At 41.5% G+C, this 24,220-nt stretch overlaps 1 protein-coding gene across 10 annotated transcripts in view; it reads right to left on the reverse strand.

Moving 5' to 3' along the window:
* Positions 1-24,220, reverse strand: part of ERC2 (ELKS/RAB6-interacting/CAST family member 2) — a 976,550-nt gene that overhangs the window by 932,535 nt on the left and 19,795 nt on the right. For all 10 annotated transcript variants that reach the window (XR_010111441.1, XR_010111442.1, XR_008625007.2 and 7 more), the window contains exon 2: positions 9,838-10,634. Coding sequence is in view for 3 of the 10 variants with exons in the window: in XM_055110956.2 (XP_054966931.1) it covers positions 9,838-10,494 (657 nt within the window). In the remaining 7 variants the exon portion in view is untranslated. The remainder of the gene's footprint in view (positions 1-9,837; positions 10,635-24,220) is intronic.

The following is a 24,220-nucleotide window of genomic DNA, read 5'->3' on the forward strand; positions in this document are numbered from 1 at the left end:
GACATCTGTGACAAAGATGTATAGTTCACTTCAAATCATTATCCTACCTTCTAGCAAACAAAGAAACCAACTCTTGGCTCTGTGCCATTTCATCTATCTTCGAAACCAAAAGAAGTTTTCACTCATCTCTGAAAGGCATTTAAAATTGTAGTTTCCATCTAAGTAGGTCATCATCTAAGTCTGGACCAAAATTTTTCCAGCTCTCTGGAAAAGTAGACAAAAGCTACAGTTCTCTGAAGAGCTAAGGAAGACTGTTTCAAGATGAGAAGATGGACTCATTTTTTTGTCCTTCTGAGATTCAGCATTCCAAGGTATGTTGTGGTGCTAAACTATATTATCCAGTTCTAAATACGTGTGTATATGTAACATTGGGGAAAACACACACAAGCACTCACACTTCAACTCGGAATTAAAATGAAACACCTTACACACAGACGCAACATATGATTGACTTCTTAAGTTCTCAGGCCCCACTATGACTGATAAGCCCTTAAAACATTTGGAGAGCAGAGGTGACTAAGGACAGCTCAAGTCAAGGCAATTGACATCTGTTTTTGTCTTGGAGCATCTGGTCGCCCTTCATCCCACTTCCTTTAGAGAACTGCTCCTCTCTCAACACCTGCAGTTCTAATAGGGTCACCAATCACAGAAACCTCTTCTCACATAACTGCCCCAACCATCTCCCCACAAAACACACACACACACATACACACTCACCAAGTCCTGGAGGGAGGATATGACCAAAGCAGGATCAGAGTCCCTCCATGAACTTTCCAAGTGGGAAGTGAAGATGTAAGGCTCTCTTGACCTTTCAATTGTGACCCTAGGGTACTGGCAACCAAGACCGCCCACCACACAGAGGAAAAAATGAGGGTCACACATAGACAGAGGCAGACATTGAGAACCAGAGATGAAGCAATAGTGAGAGACAAAGTCCTGCTACAGTTTAAGGCCCTGGATGCAGTAACCCCAAACTCCACACTTGATCCTTTCTGCAATTTTGTTACAAGAACTAACCAATTCCACCCCCGACCCTTTTTCTTTTTTTTTTTTTTTTTTTTTTTTTTTTGGCTTATGCAGGCTTTGAGCAGCATTTGTGTCACTACTTTGGAGTCTTGCCCAAATTAATTAGTAAGGAAGTTTCTTCATTTGAATGTGTAAGGTCCTTTAAGATTTCACTGAACCTCCCTGAAACATGCCATGGCTTGTTGGGGTGGGGGGAGGTTATCAGGACCGGCAATTACTATGAATAACAGTTATCAATTAACGGTTTCTGATGTTTTATCAATTGGTGAGCTGCAAGTAATAGAATGACCAAACAACAGTGACTTAAACAACTCTGGGTTTATTTTCTCACATGACTAGACATCTAGAGGCAGGTCATTGCTGCTGTTGGTGCAACTTCTCAGAGATGGCAGCTCACACGTCTCTGGACTTGCCTATTGCTTTCTTTCTTTGGCCTTTCTTTCATGGTTATAATGTGGCTGACACAGCTCCACCCATCACATCAACCCTCAAGACAGAAAGAATTTGGGAAGGAGAACTGCTGGTGATATTTGTTCCTTTATCAGGAAAGAAAAAGATTTCCTAGAATCTCCCAGATTTCCACTTGGGTTTCATTGGCCAGATACTTGAGGAAGAGGAGGAGGAGCCTGAAGCTGAGCCAGGATTTCTCAGACTTATACTAGTGGAAAGAAGGGAGCCTGAGAGAAGGTAAGGGATAAGACAGGTCTGAGAAGTGAGTACATCTGAGTCGCTGGCACCATCAGGACACTTTGGAAGGCCCAGACATGGAAGGAACCACATAGAAAGTGCTTATCCACCTTCACAGATCTCCTTTAAGGTCTCACTTCGAGATGCTCCTGAAGCAGAGCAGCCTTTCCCAAAGTGTGGCCTTATACCCTTATTTCTAGGAATATTTATAATTTGTAACAGATGGGACTGTTGTTAAACATATGTATGTATATTCATTCCACTCCCCCTCTGCCTTGGCAGGGAGTAAATTTCCTCTACATGACTGACTTTGGGCTTGGTTACATCACATGCTTTAGCCAACAGAATGTTGGTGAAAATGATGAAAGCCAAGGCTTTAAACATGTTTGTGGGGTTTAGTTGTACATTTGGCATCTGTGATCCACCATGAGAAGATGAAGCCCTGAATAGCTGCTGTTCTGAGGAGAAGGTGGAGACACAGAACGTACCTAAACCCAACTTCCAGCTTAGCCCAACTAAGTTGTAGCCAACCTGCAGATATGTGAGGGAGAGAGATAAACGCTTGTCTTTTTAAGCCACAGGTTTTGAGATGGCTTGTTACACAGCATTATTGCAGCAGTAGCTGCCTAATACGTAGGTGCTTAGTTTAAGTTTTGGCAGAGCGCAGTGGCTCACCCCTGTAATCCTAGCACTTTGGGAGGCTGAGGCAGGTGGATTGCTTGAGCCCAGGAGTTCAAGACCAGCTTGGGAAACATGGCAAAACCTCATCTCTAAAAAAAACAAAAAATTAGCTGGATGTGGTGGTGTGCACCTGTGGTCCCAGTACTGGGGGGTTGAGGCAGGAGGATCGCTTAACCCCAGGGAGGTAAAGGTTGCAGTGAGCTGTGATCATGCCACTGCACTCCAGCCTGGGTCACACAGTTGAGATCCTGTCTCAGAAAAAAAAAAAAAGAAAGTTTCACAGTGGAGTAAGATTAGAAAATTGGTGAGTTAAGCAACTTTAATACATATTTTTGTTTTTCGGGGATTTTTTGTTTGTTTGGTTGGTTGGTTAGTTGGTTGATTGGTTGGTTTTGTAGAGGCAGGGTCTTGCTATAGCCCCAGCTGGTCTCAAACTCCTGGACTCAAGCAATCCTCCTGCCTTGGCCTCCCAAAGTATTGGGATTACAGGCTTGAGCCACTGCACCCAGCCTAGTAAACATTTTTAACTGAAAGAGAGCATTTCATGTGGTGATATGTTGTAGTAGTCTGCTTATGTTGTGGGTCGAATTGTGTATCCCTCCCCTCAAAAAAATACCAGTACCTCAGAATGTAACCTTCTCTGGAGATAGGGTCTTTACAGAGATCATAAATGAAGTCATTAGGGTAGACTCTAATCCAATATGATTGGTGTCCTTATGAAAAGGAGAAATTTGGATGCAGACACAGCCACCCACAGAGGGCAGATTATGTGAGGACACACAGGGAGAAGATGATCAAGCACTAGCCAAGGAGAGAGGCCTGGAACAGACCCTTCCCTCACAGCCCTCAGAAGGAAGCAACCTGCTGACACCTTGATCTTGGATTTCTTCCCTCCAGAACTCTGAGACAGTAAATGTCTGCTGTTCACATCACTCAGACTCCAACATATCTTTTTGTGGGGGATATACAATTCAACCCCCACAAAACATATGCATTATGAATTTCCAGGATAAGCATATCCAATATGTTGGGTGTTACCATGGACTGACCAGAAAATCCGTTTTGAAAAGTGTTATCTCCCTGCACACACTTTGGAAATACTGGCTTTGAAGGATCCATGGTTTCTTAGACTTATAGTGGTAGAAAAAAAGGAGCCTGGAAGAAGGTAAGTCTGAGGAGTGAGTACATCTGAGTTCCACCCACAAACCTGATGAAATTCTATCACTCACTTCCAATTGGCACAACTCATCATATCTGGACACTCACAATGAAGTTAGTATTTTAATAGAACATAGTTGAATGACCCTGTTGAAATGGCCCTGCAGGCTGGGGGCGGTGGCTCACGCCTGTAATCCCAGTACTTTTGGAGGCTGAGGTGGGCGGATCACCTGAGGTCAGGAGTTCATGACCAGCCTGGCCAACATGGTGAAACCACATCTCTACTAAAAATACAAAAATCAGCCGCGCGTGCTGGCACACACCTGTAGTCCTAGCTACTCGGGAGGCTGAGGCAGGAGGATTCCCTGAACCCAGGAGGTGGAGGTTGCAGTGAACCGAGATTACACCACTGCACTCCAGCCTGGGCAGCAGAATGAGACTCAGTCTCAAAAAAAGAAAGAAGGCAGAAAGGAAGGAAGGAAGGAAGGGAGGGAGGGAGAGAGGGAGGGAGAGGGAGGGAGGGAGGGGAGAAAAGAATTATTTGCAGTTATACAAATAAAACAAAGCAGTAATAATAAAGGAAACACAGAAATGTGATCCATCTCGATCTTTTCAAATTTCATGTTCAAAATAAGAATCAATAAATCCTATGTTGAAACTGGATCAAAAACTCATATTAATATTGATTTAGAGTAGATTCTTTCCTAATGTGTTAAGCCAAAAATAGAAATGATCACATATCCATTGTTTAAAAGCTGTAACATTCCCCAGACAGGTTTACTTACACTTCTTGGGTTACGTTTCCCAATGACCTTGTCCCACTTCCGCACACGCAAGATGGGTAAATATTAGATCTAGTACAATCTCCGAGTGTGTGGTGCTATTTATATTCATGCAGAGCCTTGGCTAGCCATGCACAACCTAGGAAAATGTCTAAAAATTGCTTTATGTATACCTAATTTGGAAGAAATCCGTTAGAAATACAACGTTAACAATTGCACAAAATACCAAGGAATATGAAAAGTCAGTAACTCTTATGTACCAAACTACAACACAGAAGTTTTTATAAACCTTAAAAAGATGTATTCACTCCTATGTTTCCTCTCTTTGATCTCCGTAACACAATAGAATAAAGATATAAAGAAAAGATAAACCTATATTCTTTTAGAGAAAATAGGTTCACTTTACTTCCCAACAGTTGTATCCACCCTCTCATCAGCCCTGCCCCCAATAACACCTATCCCAACAGCACAGGCCACTAAAAATAACAAGGGGCTACCTCGCGTAACAGTGTAGTATGGCAGCAGAACATCCTTTCTCAATACTTTCTCCTCACCCCTCCCCCAACTGTTCTACAGGTGTGACATTGAGAGCATGGGCTATGGGTTCATGGCATTCCAAAGAATCAGCTGTCCATAATCCCTTGCCCCACTCTCCTCCAATTTAAGAACATATCAGGAAGCAAAAGCACAAGTGACAGCACCAAGATAACACTGCATCTGTGCACCCTGGTTTATACACCAAGATAACACTGCATCCATGCACTCTGGTTTATACAAACAAGCACATGATTCTAAATTTCAGTGCTGCAACTCTTAGTAGTAGAGCAAATGTATTTATATTCATGTAGAGCTGCGTGGCTGAGAAGTAAGGCCTTGGAGGGAACTGGGTGGAGGAGAAGTGGGAATGGAGGAAGGGGTGGCATATCCATCCAAGAACCTGAGTATCAACCCTTTGCACATAAGAAATTTGGTCACGGCCACCTACTCATTAGCCCCAAGGTTCCAAATAGTCCTGCACTCCCTGTAACACAGAGAGGGAGTTCAGCATCCTCCCTTAGATCTGGAGTTGGGTTCAGCTCCCTTAGACAGAACCATGAGGACTTCAAAATCTACTGCCAAGAAACTGATGAGCAGGAGCCCTCGACAACGCTGCATATAAGAAGGAAAGGGCTGGGCTAGTTAGCATTATATTTATAAAACTATGAACTTCCTATACAAGAGCATTTCAATCTCCTTACCTCTACCCTGTAATGGACCTGCTTCCAATTTCTCTTCACACAGAACAGTTCAAATTGTTTTAGATCATTAGAACTTAGGTTAGTGAAATTCTAAATATCTACATACCCCTGAAAGAATTACCTTGATAGATGCAATCTCTGATTATTGTGGATAAGAAACCACAATCAAATGTCCCTTATCCCTTTTGTATTTCTTTCTTCCATATAGAAAAAGTTTCCATGATTTTTCCTTTAAAAGGAAATTAAGTTATGGTAAATGGTGAAAACCCTAAACAGCACAAAAACCATCTCTAGGAAAAAGAAATAAATTCCTAGTTAAGAATACAAATTCTGGCCAGGTACAGTGGCTCACGCCTGTAATCATGCCACTCCAAAGAGTTAGATGTCCATAATCCCTTGCCCCACTGTCCTCCATTTTAAGAAAACACATCATGAGGCAAGTGACAGTACCAAGATAACACTGCACTTTGGGAGGCTGAGGTGGGAGGATCACTTGAGCCTAGGAGTTCAAGACCAGCCTGGGCAATATAGGGAGACTCCATCTCTACAAAAAAGTACAAAAATTAGCCAGACATGGTGACACACACCTGTAGTCCCAGCTACTAGGGAGGCTGAGGTGGGAGGAGCGATTGAGCCCAGGAGGTCAAGGCTGCAGTGAGCCAGTATTGCACCACTGCACTCCAGCCTAGGTGACAGAGTGAAACCCTGTCTCAAAATAATAACAATAATGATAATAAATCACATTCTTAATCATCTTATCATAACTAGTCATTTTTTCATCTAGCATGTATGAAGTAGGATCTTCCTATAATACTAAATCACAGCTCAGTGATCTTTTAAGGAGGTAGTGATCATAAAGTTAAGATCTTAGACTTTGGCATGAAATAGACCAATGCCTTAAGACCTAGCTATGCTGCTTACCAACTGTGTGAACTTGGGTAAGTTGCTTATTCTCTCTACATTTATGCTTCATCTGTAAAATAAGAAAAGTTCTAGCACCTACCTCAGATGACTGATGAAATCACTAAATAAGATAATGTACACAAAGCAATAAGCACAATGCCTAGCACACAGTTGGCCCTCAACAAATGTCTACTGGTAGCACTAGCAGTATAATAGAAACAACAGCAATAGCAGAAGATTGCTCCCCAAACTTTATTTCACCTAGCTCCATTTTTGGAAAAACATAAAAACCCCACTGGTAGTAATCCACCATATATGTGTCTCTCCTCCCTTTCCTGGACAGAAGAGAGGACTCCACCTCCCGCTCCCTTCAATTATGTCACTTTCAGTTCAAGGAATTAAAGAACCAATGTGCCATCTCCAGTCACTCTCCTCCCCTGCTGTAGCAACGTTTGAAGCCATGCATCAGGATGCAGAAATCCTGGATCCTGAGTCACTGCATGGAAAACACCCGTCCCACAGAGTCACCTGACCTGCTTCATACTTTAAGCAAATAAGAAATAAATCTCAAATATGTTAATCCACTGAGATTTGAAGTTTGTTAGTTACTGCAGCAAAACTTACCCTATTCTGACCAACAGGTACTCCTATACTTCTAAAAGGGATCCTAATATACTTCCAAAAAGAGAAGACAGTTTTTTTAATAACTTGTTTTTTGTCAATCTTTATATTTTTTACTTTGTAAGACATCATATTGCAAGTAAATTGACTTTTCAAAATCTCTGTGCTTCTTCCTCATTTTACACTTTTTAATCTAAAAGAGAAAATTGCATTTTACTTGTATTAAATATACAGATTAATACTAGAGCTTTCACTGAGTCATATGTCACACAGTCACATTTCACCTACGATACCAAGGTATCCTGTGATCACAGTAAGACCAGAACAAGGAAGGGATAATGGAAGTTCCCTCAAGCATTCACACAGTCCTGGCTTATGGCAACCTGAGACGATTAAGTGGAATTATGGATATCACCTATTCTAAACTGAACTAACCCTCATGAAATGGACAAATGGTTCGAAATGTTTTTAATAAAAGTGGAAAAGGTTTTATATGTCACTAAAATGTATCTCAATGTATTATTTTGCTCTATCTCATCCACATTTAATTCTTCGTGGATGTCATAAAAGACACAGAATACACTGGCAGTGTAATGCATCCTGTAATTTATAAATAAATATACATGTATAATTGGGGTCTGTGCTCAAAGATAAATTTAATGAAAGAAGCATGAGATAAGTCACTTTGGAGCTAACAGTTTAAAGAAGAGCTTTCAAACTTTTTGTCCCTGCTTGCACCATTCCTAAACTGCTTTAACCATTTTCCAAAAAATTAAAATGAAGAGAAAACCAGTATAAAACTGGGGGAAAATGTGCATTGTACAAACAGGTTCATAAAGACTTCATGAACCAGCAAAATCAGAAAGAAACAGAAATGATACCGAAGAGCATCATTTTAGAGTGAAGAACAAACCTTTCGGTTCCAACTACAAAATCACATTTCTACGTCTGAAAACTAGCTTTGGCTCTGTTAGATAATCAAAAGGATAAGGTGATTGTTTTCTACACATAGAAGGAAAACAAAAGGCAGATTTTCCTATAGATCACAAATGCTTCTACAGGCGCTTAAACTCCAAAGGAGTGGTAGCCAGGGAAACAGTTAGGAGGGTCAGCAGGTGACTCCAAGAAAGGCAGAGCACTTCGTTAGACCAACATCAAAGCCAGTTATTGGAAAATCGCTTGTTCAGTCAACTTAGAGTTATCTCAATTTCCTTCAGAAAGTTAAATAATATCTGGGAATTTTTGAGCCATGTGGTATCACATTCCCTATGCCCCAGCTCTTAGCACTTCTATAAGCACCAATTAGAGATGAAGCTGGGGCCAGGTGTTCAATCCCAGAACTTTGGAATTACTCCTTGAAGCCAGGAGTTCAAGACCAGCCTTGGCAAAATAGCAAGACCTTGTCTCTACAAAAAAAAATAATTTTAATTGGCAGGCTGTGGTGATATGTGCCCGTAGTCCCAGCTACTCAGAAAGCTGAGGTGTTGAGGATCGTTTGAGCCGGGAAGTCAAGGCTGCAGTGAGCTATGATCCACATCACTACACTCCAGCCTGAGCAACAGAGCAAGACCCTGTCTCTTAAAAAAAAAAAAAGAGAGAGAGAGAGCAAGAGATGAAGCTGGAATTTAAACCCAGGTATGTCTGATTCCAAAGCTCTTATAAAAATGGCAGCATTTTAGGAAAAGAGTAGGCATTAAAAAAGAAAAGAAAAGAAAATAGCAGCATATAAAACAGGCCTCACAGAATAGGTAGGATTTGGAAATGAAGACTGGCTGAGATTTAAAGGGAGGTGGCAGGAAAAGCAGGTGCTGAGAAGGCCACCAGTGGAAGGGAGCAGCAAGAGCAAGGGCATGGCAGTGCAAAACCTTGGGTGTGTGCAGGAATTACCAGGCAGTGGTGCAGAAAGTACAGATGTGGAGGGAGGCAGCACAAGTTAAGGCTGGAAATGTTGGCCCAGGCCTTCTAGTAGAAGTGCTATGGGCTCAGTCAAGAAGGTAGACTTTATTCTGGAGGCAATGAGTAATCACTGAGGGCTTTAAAGCAGGAAAATAGCATAACTGCAGGTAGACACCAGGAACCTGTTTTTCCTGTGGCATGAAGGATGGATCAAAGAAGAGTATGAAGGTGACTTGCATATAGTAGATAGTTAATTAATGCTGAATGGATGAAGGCAAAAACACCAAGTTAAAAATTTATTGTGTATCTCTAACATAACAAACCCATTTGATCCAATTCCATTTCATATTGTTCAATTTGCTACTTAGAGAACAACTTCACTCATTCTAGAAGGAAATAATGGTGCTGGTGCTTCAAAATAAAAATCAATTCACCAGTCAAATGTGGCCCACTAAATGTTGCTCTTAAAGTGTTTATTCTTACAGAAATTAACATTTTCTTCTTCTATTCAGAAGGAGGTACATCTGAACAGCTGTTGCAACTGCCGAAAAAGAAAACAAAATTAACCAAGTACAAAAGTTAGGCAATGACAAGTGATCCTCCCCACCCCACCCCTATCCCCATCTGCAACCATGTGAAAACGTTATCGGAAAATAAGGAAATTACAAGCTGTAATGGTATATTTCCTATGCTCTCTCATAGTGTCTAAGTCAAACACATACTAAGCCATAACCTTCTTGATGATGCCAAACTTTCTTCTGCACAGGTCGTGGTACCATCTGCAAAGCATCAACTACTCAGTGAGAAGCCAAGGCTGAAAATTACTGAGATGAGTCACGACCTACCTGGTTTTCTTCATGGGAAACCCTCATCTGCTCCTTGAGGACAGACATCCGCGCTGCCTCTTCTTTCCTCAAGACTCTCTCCTTCTTAAGCTCAGGACTCCAGAAAGTCTTAATACTGTTCATGGAAGATCCCAATTTGCTGTCCTTGATGTCTAGCTCTTTCCGCAGGAGGTCATTCTCTCTCTGCAGTTCTTTCAGCTGGGCCTGAAGATCTAACATTGTGCTGTCTCTTACCTGCCTCAACATGGAGGGGACCTGGTGGTGGTGATGATGGGATGAGCTAGTCAGCCCACCATGTTGATCTGTGTATGAAAGGACATCTGTGTGGGAAAGTCCAGCAGAAGCAATATTGGGACTACTCCCCATGGCTGTGACACGGCCTCCATATACAGCTCGATTTGTAGCCCTTCCCAGAGTCATAGTGCCCTTTGGGTAAGTTGTTGAAGCCACCCCTTCATGATCACTCAGATACATGGGTCCAGACGTAGCATAGGCTGCATTGAGGGACTGGATATTCTCCATAGACAGAGTCTTGCCTGTTCCTCCACCTCCCCCACTACTTGTTCTTCGGTGGCCCAAACGAGGAGACCTTGGCAAACGAGGGGATCTGGAAGGGCTACCTTCCAGATTGGTGATTGTTCTTGCACTTCCATACATTTTTCTTGTATTATGAGGTGTTGCTGAAGAGAAGAAATGCTATATTAAGTTGGGGTTTGAGCTAATATTTCCACGATTGTCCAGAATTTTCACCGCATTCTTTTCACAGTCCGTACCAGAAAATAACTCCACTCAGAGATCTACAAAGTGAAAGAAAGAATAATTAAAAACAAATTTCTTTAGAACTCTAACTGCATTGTATTTTTAAATATATAAAGATAATGATAGATGTACCTATGTAGATAGGTGATTAATAATAGACAGATAGAAAGAGCCACACCCATAATGTTCATTTAGAAAGAAAAGCAACTCTAAAACTTTACTACTACAGGTGAAAGTTTTACAAATTCCCCCCACCCTGCCCCTAAGCAAGATAAAAATTCTCAAAGTGAAAAATAAGCTCTATTCCTTAAGAAAATGAAGCTCTCTATATTGGTTTGTGCTAAGGTTAGAGTTAGAACCTCTAGAAAATTCCCCATGGAATTCCCCATCATGGAGACCTTAGCTATAAAAAGGCCCCTCCTTTGGGGCATAACCCCTATATGCATGTGACTTGAAAGTGACTCTGAGAAGCTGCTGATTCCTGGGATGTCAAATATTTGGCATTCATGTTGTTACCTTCCCCTCCTGTACTCATTACAGACATCACTAATCCATCACAGTCTTCTTTTCCACTAGGTTCAGAATTCTTCTCAACACAACACTCTAGATGGCTTACCACCAATCAACTGGCATTAACACATGAATTCAAACCTACTGGCTATCCTGGAGATAGAAGAAAAAGAGGTAGCTCAACCAATGGGATGCCTAAACACATAGCCAGATCCTCAATGATATTACCAGAGAAAACAACAGTCTTGTCTCTTTTCCCTTTCACACACATCTTTCAGGCTGGCCTCTTGAGAATTATTTCCCATTTTGGTTGACCTTAATATTCATATTAACCACTTCATGTCTGTACAGAAATGGCAAAGGAGAAGAAGTTCCCATCATGGTTACTGAAGTATACTAGTGAAGATTTTATGCAGCTGGGGCTACAGCATTGTGAGTATCCCTTCAATTTTAGCACCCATATGGCCTTAATGGGGCGCATTATGGCCTCCTGTTCTTCCTCTTAGAAAGTCTTTACTGTATTTTCTTTTCCTTCAGCTTTACAACAATAAGAGAACAGATTTGAGAAAGGTAAACAGGTTCAAATGTCCATGCTAATACTAACCAGCTGAGTAACCTTAGACAAATTATTTAACTTGTTATGAGCTTCCACTCTGCAATCAACAAAATGCAGGTAATACCATCTAACTCGTAGTATTATAAAAAATAGTAAGATGAGGTTTATAAAACACCTAGTTTTGTGCCTAGTACCAAATAGTCAATAAATAGATTTTGAAGGTAAGTGTCTCAATGAGATAAGTACATTAATAGCAGTATACATGGGTATATTTTATTTTCACCTGCCTATCATTCATCCCTTCCCCCTCTCCCAAATACACACTTTCTGATTATACTGTCACTATTTTCCTTAGAGAAATTGTTCCCAACCCCCTACTCACAGTTCATTGGGTTTAGATAAGGTTGACTCCCTTCACTCCACCATCCTGGATGGTGCAAGGGGTGAGAACATGACCCACGCCTGGCCAACCACCATATTGTATCCTCCAGACATGGTAGCTAGTTTAGTGATGGGCATGTGACCCACACAGGTCCAACAAGACTCCATACTAGGACTCTAGTTGGAACAGCTGGGAAAGATAAGCTCTTCTTCAGCTGGAATTCCTTACTTTCAAGATAGAGCTGTGAGTACTTCAATGTGGAAAGGGCCTCCCTGAGGGTGGAGACAATACAAAGGGAACCACAGCTAAACTTCAAAGAGTGTGAAACCAAACCAGGTGACATCACTTCATACTCCAGATCCAGGAATCATAGAAGTTACCATCATCTATCATCTATACATCTGTTCCCTGGCCATTTTAGTTACATATGCCAGGTGGCTGATTGCATTAAAGGTCTCAATTCTTTACTCCTTTTTTTATATATGTCTTGGCAGTGTTTTCCCAATGTGATGCTAGGTTCAGTCATGTGACTTTATTTGTCCAGTAAGGTGATAACAAATGTGAAGTAAGCAGACGCCTTAAGCAACCCATGTGTTTACTCTCTTGCTCATTTTCCTCTACCGTAGTAATTAGAATATTCCCAATCTAGCCTGATGGAAGATGAGAAATATAAAATAGAACCAAGTTGTCCTAGCCAACAGCCAAGCCGCCCCAAGATGTGTGAGCAAGCCCAGCCAAAGTCAGCAGAACTGCCTAGCCAACCAGCCGCTGCCCAACGGGGCATGAGCGAGCCCAGCTGAGATCAGCTAAACACCACACTTATGCACTTGATAAATGCTTCTTAGTATGTCACTGATATTTTGTGGTGGATTGTTTTGCCACATTACAGGATCAATGGGTAACTGATGCATTTGTCTATAAATTTCCTTTTTGCTACATTCAATTCTAGATGAGATTTCTGTCACTGATAGTGACACATACAGTATGAAAAAATGTTTTCTATAAAGGTTTCCCCTTTCCCTCAAGAAATCTTAAAAAATTATACACCTGTTTCTAACTAAAGAACTTCATTTCAAATGTTTATGTTGCTCAGGGCTTAATTTTGTTTTTCTTGGAAATACACAAAAACCATTTTGTATCTAAGATTTTTACATGAATAATCTGTAGTGTAAAAAAGAGGGGATCAATAGTTCTAACATAAGAATTCGGTGACATAAATGATGAGAGAGACAGATAATGGAATAGTGGAACAGGCAGTTACATGAATATTTAATAAGATGGAAAGATGTTCATGACATACTGGTGGCAGGGGGAGCAGACGACAAAACAATTTTGTGATTTACTCACACTGTTGTAAAACACACAAATACACATACACCCTTTCACCAGCAAAGAAGGCTGGAATGACACACATCAAACTGTTACCAGTGGTGGAATTCCAAGAGGTTTTCATTTTCTTCTTTTTATTTGCATACTCTAAATTTTCTACAATTGAAACTGACCCAATTGTCCCATAGAGCTGATGTCAGTGGTTTCTTTGAAAAAACATAGAAATTGACCTCCCAGTTTTAAAACTTGAGAAAGTTGCATTTGTCTTATCTGAGTTCCTTTCTAAGGAAACCAACCATCAGGCCTCCCAGATAGTGTCAAGGAGCTCAAACTTGCCAGATTACTGCATTTGGGCAATGAGATGTCAGACCCCTCATCTGTCATAATTGCCTTGCCCTATCTGCTTCCTTTTGACCAACTCCTCTTCCTTATCCCTCCCTAATTCCTGTTTTTCCACTCATGATTACATTTCTTCCCTGCTATATAAACCCTTATGTTAGTTGGTCAAGGAGATGGATTTGAAACTGATCTCCCATCTCCTCAGCTGCAGCACCTGATTAAAAACTTCTTCTCTGGCAATACTTGTCTCAGTGATTGGCCTTCTGTGCAGCAAGCAGCAGGACCTGGACTGAACCTCTGGTGTTTTGGTAACATAATAATGATATATACTTTTTTCATTAAAAAAATGATTTTCTTTCTATGGTTCCAACAGTTAAATGAATGTATCTTTTCTGTGCTTACAATCTAGATGTCTGGGTTCTAACTGGGCCACCACTTATAGAGATGTCTTCCTAGAAAAAGTGGTGTAATCTAACTTGTCTTCCTCTGTCTGCTCCCTTTGTATCTAGAGATACACATTTCTGAGGTCTGTGGCTAGGCTTGAGGTCCTGGAATGTCATAAAATTTACACGCACACAGATTTAATCCTCAGTGAATTTACCTGCCTACCTGGCCAAGGCTTTGGAGAATCCCAATAACCAACAAACAAAGTTAGTTTGTTACCTTTGGAAACACACACACATATAACATACAACATGAAAAGATGTATTATCATGTTTGAAATATTGTTTCCTTATTTAAAAAGTAATATATGTTGCCACTGGCCCATAGATTTCTTGGGTTCTCCTTTTCTAGGTTTAATATCAGATGTATGCTAGTATCATAGATAGATTGAGAAGCTTTCCATTTTTCATATGTTCTGGAACAGTTAGCATAACACCAGTCTTCCCTATTCCTGAAATATTTTGTAGAACACACACATAAAACTGAATGGGCTTGGCAGGGAATGTTGACTCCTGCTGTAATGCCAGCTACTGAGGAGGCTGAGGCAGGAGGATTGCTTGAGGACAGAAGTTCAAGACCAGTCTGGGCAATATAGCAAGACTCTGTCTCTAAAAAAAATTTTTAAATTAGCCCAGTGTGGTGTCATGTGCCTGCAGTCCCAGCTACTTGGGGAGAGTGAAGCAGGAGGATCACTTGAGCCCAGGAGTTCGAGGCTATAGTGAGCTATGACTGCACCACTGCACTCCAGCCTGGGCGACAGAGGGAGAGACCCAGTCTCTTTAAAAAAGCAAAAAACACAGAATGGGCCTAGTTGTTTATTATCTTTTCACTTTTTCACTATGTTTACTTGTCTATTTGGGTTTGCTACCTATTTTGTGTCAATTATCATTAAAACGTCCCTTCACAAACAGTCTATTCCGTGTAGATTTTCCAGTCTTATTGTCATTGCTTTGTATAACTTTTCTTTAAAAATTTTTAAATGATATAGCTTTTGGTTTTATTAATATATTTTACTGCATCTTATTTTCCATTTCATTGATATCTCTTTATCTTTAATAAAATTTCTACTTCCTTTATGGTTTTTTTTGCCCTTTTGCATTGAATGTTCATTTCTCTTTAATCACATTTCCTAATGAATGCATATAAGATTATACACATGGCTGCATATTCCAGAATTCTATGTATAAAACTCTTATTGGCATTTGTAAATACTTTGTTGTTTTTATTTTGAAATTTTTCTATCCCAGGAATTATTGAGAATAATATATTTAAATGTCAAAGTGGATAGAAATTTTATGGTAAACTTTCTAGTTCAAATTGTTTAGCATTGGGATCATAAAATGTAACATATATATTTTCCAATCTTTGAAATTTGTCAAGACTTTCTAATTGGCTTATTAGTTTTTCTTAATTATTAAACCAACTAATAGATTATTATAGAAAATTTAGAAAATACAAATATGCATAAAGCAGAAAATGAAAACACTCTCAATCCTGTCACTCATAGATAACCTCTATTAACAAGCTAGCATAATACCAGTCTTCCCTATTCCTGAAATGTTTCGTAGAACACACACATAAAACTGAATGGGGCCGGGCGAGGTGGCTCATGCCTGTAATCCCAGCACTTTGGGAGGCCGAGGCAGGTGGATCACGAGGTCAGGAGATCGAGACCATCCTGGCTAACACGGTGAAACCCCATCTCTACTAATAGTAAAGTACAAAAAATTAGCCAGGCGTGGTGGTGGGCGCATGTAGTCCCAGCTACTCGGGAGGCTGAGGCAGGAGAATGGCATGGACCCAGGAGGCGGAGCTTGCAGTGAGCCAAGATCACGCCACTGAACTCCAGCCTGGGCAACAGTGCAAGACTCTGTCTCAAAAAAAAAAAAAAAAAAAAAGAATGGGCTTGGCAGGGCATGTTGACTCCTGCTGTAATCCCAGCTACTCAGGAGGCTGAGGCAGGAGGATTGCTTGAGGACAGCAGTTCAAAACTAGCCAGTATGTATTATGTTACTTCCAATACATTTTAAGTGTGTATGTGTGTGTGTGCAGTTTTAGACAAAGCCGGACAATATAAAGACTATGTAAATCAAACTATATAAAGACTATATAAGTCTTGTATTTTCCTTTTTCTCCATGTTTTATCTTAACATCATCTCCATTTCCTACTTAACATAGATGCCACAAAGTATTTTTATAACACATGATTTTTGACAGATACTATGAGTCTCCAAAGATGGCCATCAAAAGTCCTCTCCTTCCTATACAGAATTGTCTGTAGTTCCATTAGTTCCATCAAGAAATTGATTCTATTTCCCTTGTCCTTGAATCTGGACTGGCCTTGTGACCTGCTTAGACCAACAAATGCAGTAGAGGAGACACTGTTCCAGCTCTGAGTCTAACCCTAAAGAGGCTTGACAGTTTCTGGTTTTGCTCTCTTAAAACTCAGCTGCCATGATGCAAGGAAGTCCAAGCTATCTTGCTAAAATTAGGAGCCACACAGAACGGCCCTGGAAGATGAAATACCACATACATAGAGAGGCCACATGAAGGATAACCAAAGCACCCAGCCAAGAGTCAGCACCAAAACACCAATCCAGTGAGACAAGCCATGTTGGAGCTTCCAGCCCAGCCCAGCCACCGTCTTGAATCAGCTGCATGAATAACAGCCATCACTATATGTAACAAGACCACCAATCAACCCACTGAATCAGGTGGGATGTAATAAATTATTATTTAAAGCCCCACTCCAAGTTTTACAGATTTTTGTTACACAGCAAAAGAACTGAAACACTTAGGTAATTATTTTTAAAATGGAAATATCATAATTAATATTGTGATTGATAAAGCTTTATAATATTTTGATTGATAAAGCTTTTCAATGTTCCGTTTGAGCAATATTCAGATTGATAAAGCTCTTACTTCCCTAGGATAAATTCTTTTTGTTGTTGTTGAGACAGACTGTTGCTCTGTCTCCCAGACTGGAGTGCAGTGGCACAATCTCGGCTCACTGCAACCTCCGCCTCCCGGGTTCAAGCGGCTAATTTTGGTATATTTAGTGGCGACAGAATTTCATCATGTTGGCTAGGCTGGTCTCAAACTCCTAACCTCAAGTGATCCACACGCCTCGGCCTCCCAAAGTTCTGGGATTACCGGCATGAGCCACCATCCCCAGCCTTCCCTAGGATAAATTTTAAAAGAATTATAAAATAAAAATGAAACAGCTGGATACAGTGGCGTGTGCCTGTAGTCCCACTGCTTGCGAGGCTAAGGCAGAAGGAAAGCTTCAGCCCAGGAGTTCAAGTCCAGCCTGGGCAACAAAGTGAGAACTCATCTCTATAAAATTAATTAATTAGTTAATTTTCAAAAAATCAAAATGAAACAATTTATACTCACATCCTTACTCTTGACTCTCTTTCCTTCACAGCTTCTACTCTACTCTCAACATATCCCAAAAGCCACCATCTCCTCTTGAGGCTACAAAAAAAATCCCGAATTACTAAACTCAGGATTTCAGCACTACACATTCAGTAAATACACCTAAAGAAGTATTTTTTTATTTATTTTTAAGGCAGAGTATCACTCTTGTCACCTAGGCTGGAGTGCAGTGGAGCGAACTCGCCTCACTGCAATCTCTGCCTCCCAGGCTCAAGTGATTCTCGTGCCTCAGCCTCCTGAGCAGCTGGACCACAAGCGCACACCACCTCGCCTGGCAAATTTTTGTAATTTTTGAAGAAACGGGGTTTTGTCATGTTGCCCAGGCTTGATCTTCAACTCCTAAGCTCAAGTGATCCACCCACCTCAGCCTCCCAAAGTGCTGGGATTACAGGCGTGAACCACCGTGCCCAGCCAAGAAGTATTTATTAAGTACCAACATTGTGCTACTCCAGCTCGGCTTTAGACCAGTACTTCCTGAACAGTCTGACAAGTGTTCAGATAAACAAGGCTACTGGGGTTTTCGTTTTAACCCAAGATGTCTCAGAGACTTTTAGGACACTCATATGTATTGGGACTGTCCCAAAATTAAGTATATAATATAGCTTTTCCAAAATTGATTTGACAACAGAATCCTCTTCCCTTCAGAATACCTGAAAACATTTCACTGAACACTTGAATTTACTCATGCAATAAATACTTTTTAAGCATCAGCTTAACTCCCACTGTTGAATGAGGGGGATAAGGCAGTGATTGAGACAGACACAGGTTCTGACTATGGGAAGTTTGCTCCCTGGAATGGACTTTCTCCATAAGAGCTTTCTTCACCTCAGATATAACAGGATTTGAGAGGAAGGTGATTACAGGACTAGGCACTGCTTTAAGGGCAGGTACATGAAATCAACCCCAATCAGAATTGACCTCTAACAGGAAAAGATAGAAGATCAAAATAATGACTAGTTGAAGTTTCAGCCCTACTAGGCCAGGAAATAAATATAATTCTGTATTTATTTTTCACACCTCGACAAAGAAGCCAGATTGTTAAAAGGAATACAAGTCAGCCATTGACAGGCTGCAGTAAGAGGCTGCGGAAACACGTTGTTGCTTATAACACCAAGATCACAATGGACAAGAGATTATGTTCAATTCCACTGAACTTATCAAATCAAACAGGAAATTCACAGACCATCAAAATGGTAAAAGGGTAATGTCTTCACCACTGTACATGTGCTTCTTAACAATAAATTTTAGTTAGCGACGTAGGCTCACCACTATTTGGGAATTAGTTTCTCCCACAAAATTTATAAAGAGCAGGGGTGGTTTCCTGGGACCATTTCACCCCCGGCTGCAGCACATAGAGTGATACCAATGTCATGGAAGAAGGAAAGAATCAGTTGACAACATAAAGCAAAGGCAGGTCCCCATGGCTGTCATGTTCCCCTAAGCCTCATAATTCCTACTTGTTCTGTTGAGTCACTCGCACCCTCCCCCATGCCCCACCCAGCTGTGTTTCATTTCCCGATATATTTTAAGGAGCTTGTTTTGACACTTGGGCTTTTTTTTTTTTTTTGGTTGTTGTCTCCTAATTTATCATCTATCCTGACTTGTTTCTAATTCTATAAAATAAATCTCTGAGAAAGAGCAAAAAGATCAACTTTATTGAGCAATCAATAATGCAATCATGTCTTCCATTGCCCATTACTGACTTAAAACTATTTTTAAGCTTTTCCACCCACCTATAAATGGGTTTTAGGAAAAAAGGTAGCAGTTAAGATCTTACAGTTTTAAATACTTATTATGAAGCCAAGACAGGTTCAGTCATTGGACTTTTTTGTGAACTCTTTAAAAATACCTACAATTTTTATTTTTTTTTTTTTGAGATGGAGTCTCACTGTGTCGCCCAGGCTGGAGAGCAGTGGCGTGATCTTGGCTCACTGCAAGCTCCGCCTCCCGGGTTCACGCCATTCTCCTGACTCAGCCTCCCCAGTAGCTGGGACCAAGGCGCCCACCACCACACCTGGCTAATTTTTTTTTTTTTTTTAGTTTTAGTAGAGACGGGGTTTCACCGTGTTAGCCAGGATGGTCTCGATCTCCTGACCTCGTGATCTGCCGGCCTTGGCTCCCCAAAGTGCTGGGATTACAGGCGTGAGCCACCACACCCCGCCAATACCTGCTATTCTTATATGTTTGTGATGTGCAACTGTAAGAAGGGTAAATTATTAATTAGATCAAACTGTGTACAGAAACAAATAAATGTTGCTGACATCAAAAAAAATTATAACACCAAAGAAATTAGTTGCGCAACACCCTTCACTTTAAAAGAACCTCATGAATAAAATTCAAAGTCCAAGGGTAAGTTCCGCTTATGGCTCAAACAAAATAAAATAAAAGATGGCTTTATGAACCTATAAGAATGCTTTCTCTAATTGCATAGGAATTCATAAATAAGATATACACTCATCCACTCACTCTCTTAAAAGGCTTAAGGACTCTTGAACTATAAGCTCAGAAGGGAAAAAGCAGGGGAGAACCTTGATTCCTGTCTAACTCAAGTATCTCAGACTATCATGGTCTGGAACGGTCTATTTTAAGACAAAAGCACTTCCTGCTACCTGCTCTAAATTAGGTTAAGTTTATTTCCACAGATCTCAGCCTCAGCCCATCACCTGAGGCCTGCTGACAGACCGTGTGAGCTGAGATCATCAGTATCTCCCAAGATTTTGCCAACTTAAAATATCCTTTTTTTTTTCTAATCAGCATCCCTAACTTTTCCAAAATTCTGTGTCACAGACTACTAATTCTAAAAACCTTTCTAAAGGAAGACACAATGGAAAACAGATCTCAAACAAGCAGTGGCCACCCAGGAGCCAGATGTTACCTGCAGATGTGCTGTGTATAGCTAGCACAGTGTTGTTTAGAATTTCTATTAATAGTTGCCAACATAGAAAGATAGACAGTTCATATTAAAATCCAGATTCTGATGCTTCCTTAAAAATCTGAAAATCTGACAATGTCAGGCTCACCTTTCTACATGGCAATAACTGGTTGGAGCAACCAGCAGCTGCCCCTTCAAGAGAGGACATGTACCCTCCAGTTTGCCACAGTCTCCTCCACTCCCATTATCTTATATTCAGTCTGATTCCTTTCCTGCCTGCTTCCCCCAATAGGTATTTACATTTTTTACCACTCTACTCACATATAAGGTCTTAAACAATTCATTCTTTTACCACCCACTTCAAGTTCTTTACCAAATCTTATTAATTCTACCTCCAAAATTGCTCTTGAATCTTCTCCGTTGTTTCCACTCCTCTTGAACCAACGTGACTCTTGCATAAGCTACTTCATACCTCCTAAAGCTTCTCCTCTTATCATCCTCTACTCTTATTTCCAAAATATCAGCTAAACTGTTTTAAGATACAATTACGATTATAAAATATCTCCCCTTACCCACTTAAAACCCTTTTAAAGCTTCCTATTGCTCTGTGGACAAAACCAAAACGCTTCCCATGGCCTGAGGCCCTGCAGGATCTGAGTACTGCCAACAGCCCCCACCTCCCCTCTTGCCACTCTCTCCTTCACAGACTCTGACAGGGTCTTCTTCCTGCTGCTCCATGCATCAAGTCCCTTCCTGTCTCAGAGCCTTCACTCCTGCTGTTCTCTTTGCAGGGCTAATTCCTATTATTTCCTATTCCATCACTTAGATGATAGTTTCAATAGCATACCCTCTACAAGATCTATCCCATTCAAATCAGGTCTCTCAGTTACATTCTCTCAAAGCATAATGCTTTTTTTTTTCACGATGTGAAAGACATGCTATCTTTTTCCTTTTTATAAGAGAAGCTGACTGGCCCAGGGTCATCTCAATGGCCCTCTTGTTTAGGTTAAAGTAGAGTTAGACTAGGTAGCCTGAATCCTCTGGTGAAGGTGTAAGGAAACCCTTCATAACCCAACTGAGGCTGTCCCTCCTCAGATCCCTGGTTTGGAAAATGTGAAATCTTGTAGGTGTCTTTATGCACAATGATCCGGGAACATTCACGGAGGGAAGTCACTGACACCCCAGTCTTAGGTGCCCAGGATTCAGAGTAAGTGAGATCTATGGGAAGGAATTAGCATAGCTCCACCAGACTTAGAGTTCCCAGAAATTAAATAATTACTTCAAGATAGACGTCCAGGCTGGTGATTGGGACTCAGGACATGTGACCCAGTAGCCATGGAGAAGCCCCTATTGACAAAGTGTGTGGGTAAGGCTAGAAGCTTCTGGAGACCTCGCATGCTGTATGGAGCCTGTACAGTGGGGCACAAAACTGTGCACAGGGCTGTAACTCATGAGGAAGGCTATATGTCCTAGTTGGGGTTCCCCACCGGCAGATGCTGATACAAGGATGTGGGTGTAGGAGGTTCATTTAGAAGGTATTCCCAGAAAGTACTGAGAGGACAATTTGGAACTAAAACAAGGAAGTCAAGGAAGTCAATAGAGGGCGCATTTTCTTCTTTTTTTTTTCTTTCTTTTTTTTTTTTTTGAAACGGGGTCTCCCTCTGGCGCCCAGACTGGAGGGCACTGGCACGATCTCGGCTCACTGCACCCTCCAACTCCCAGGTTCACGCCATTCTCCTGCCTCAGCCTCCCGAGTAGCTGGGATTACAGGCGCGCATCACCACACCTGGCTAATTTTTGTATTTTGGGGTAGGGACAGAGTTTCATCATGTTAGCCAGGCTGGTCTCGAACTCCTGACCTCAAGTGATCCTCCGGCCTCAGCCTCCCAAAGTGCTGGGATTACAGGCGTGAGCCACCACACCCGGCCGAGGGTGCATTTTCAAGAAAGTTTCTGCTGCAAGCAACTGGAAAGAGCTTCGAGAAACAGTGGAGAACCGGCCTCATAGGTGCGCCTCCGAAAGGGCAAGAAACTCCATCATGGGCTGAGGGATGCTCCCTGGCACTCCCAAGTGAAGCCAAAGAGAAAGCCCTCATGTTCCCATACAGGCCATGAGTGCTGAGGAGATGCGGGTGGGGCACAAATAGCATCCGCTACACCCCCACATGGCACACTGTGTCTGAGCTTGGCCACGGGGGACTGGGTTGGCCTTCCCTTGCAGGACCACAGAGTGGGGACCACAGAGGGCAGGCACAGCATCTTTCAGTCCGAGGGAGAACAGCCTCAACAGCGACACCTTGTGGCATCAAGATGTAATCATGTGATGGGCTGGTCGGACAGATTGATTTCCAGATTTGGATGTGGGATTTATATCCATATCCCGCTCGCTTTGGGGCTGTGTAAGCCCGAAGCAGCGGGGAGGAGAGGAAAGAGAGGGAGAAGAGAAGTGGGGAAGGTTGGGAAGGCGGTCTAGTGGAGAGATTCGGAACTTCCAGCTAAACTGGCACATGGGTTCCAGCATTTTGGATTTAATTTGGACAAATGAAACTGGGAGCAAGGGTTGTTTATTTGCAATATATTGGAATATATTAATCTTAGTATATCTGTTACAATATTTATAAAATATAGAGATTATATTATTTACATTAAATATTTAATTTTAATATATTCTCTTTTCATTTATTTTTATAAACTTTATTAAAGCAGAACATATACATGATGAAGGTAGACCTTAATTGCACACGTTAATTGATTTTTTTTTTTTTTGAGACAGAGTCTCGCTCTGCCACCCAGGCTGGAGTGCAGTGGTGTGATCTCGGCTCACTGCAACCTCTGCCTCCTGAGTTCAAGCGATTCTCCTGCCTCAGCCTCTCGAGTAGCTGCGATTACAGGTGCCCGCCACCAAGCCCAGGGAATTTTTGTATTTTTAGTACAGATGGGGCTTTGACATTTTGTTCAGGCTGGTCTCGAACTCCTGACCTCAAGTGATCCACCCGCCTCGGCCTCCCAAAGTGCTAGGATTACAGGCGTGAGCCACTATGCCCAGCCTGCACGGGTTAATTTTTATATAGTGAGCACACCTGTGTTACCACTGTCTAGACCAAGACTTAGAACATTATCAGCATCCCCAAAGCCTCTCTCATGTCCAGTAATCCGTATATGACCCAAAAGCACTTCTATACCTTAGAATTTCATATTAATATGTGCAATTCCTTGTTGGGGTCTCTCTTCCCTCCTATTATAAACCCCTACACTGCAACCCAGGTTTTTACATTGGTGCTAACACTCTTAGAGCCCAGGGCAAGAGTACAAATGAATGCCCAGATACTGTGTGCCTATACATTTAAAGTTATAAACTGAGCTAACAAACTGGTAAACAAAATACATTCTACCCTCCTACCTTGAACACAGAGATGGGGAAGGTGAGATTTGAATTTTGAACTTAGAATACTTAGACTCCTCAGAATTCCACCAAAACATTGTGGCAGGAGGAAGGCCTGCCCCCCATACCTCCGCCAACACCCTTTCTCCCCACCTCTGGCCCAACCATACCCCACGGGCCTCATACACATGAACTCTGCAGCATGCAAGCTAGGCTTGCTCCAGCTATACCAGGGGTCCACAGGCTTTCTCTGTAAAAGGCCAAACAGTACACATTTTAGGTTTTGTGGGCCATTTGATCTCTGTCATAACTACTCAACTCTGCCATTTCAGCCCGAAAGCAGCCATAGACAATTTGAAACCAAATAGGCATG

This window comes from Pan paniscus, chromosome 2, assembly GCF_029289425.2.
Source record: "Pan paniscus chromosome 2, NHGRI_mPanPan1-v2.0_pri, whole genome shotgun sequence".
NCBI classification, from domain to species: Eukaryota; Metazoa; Chordata; class Mammalia; order Primates; family Hominidae; genus Pan; species Pan paniscus.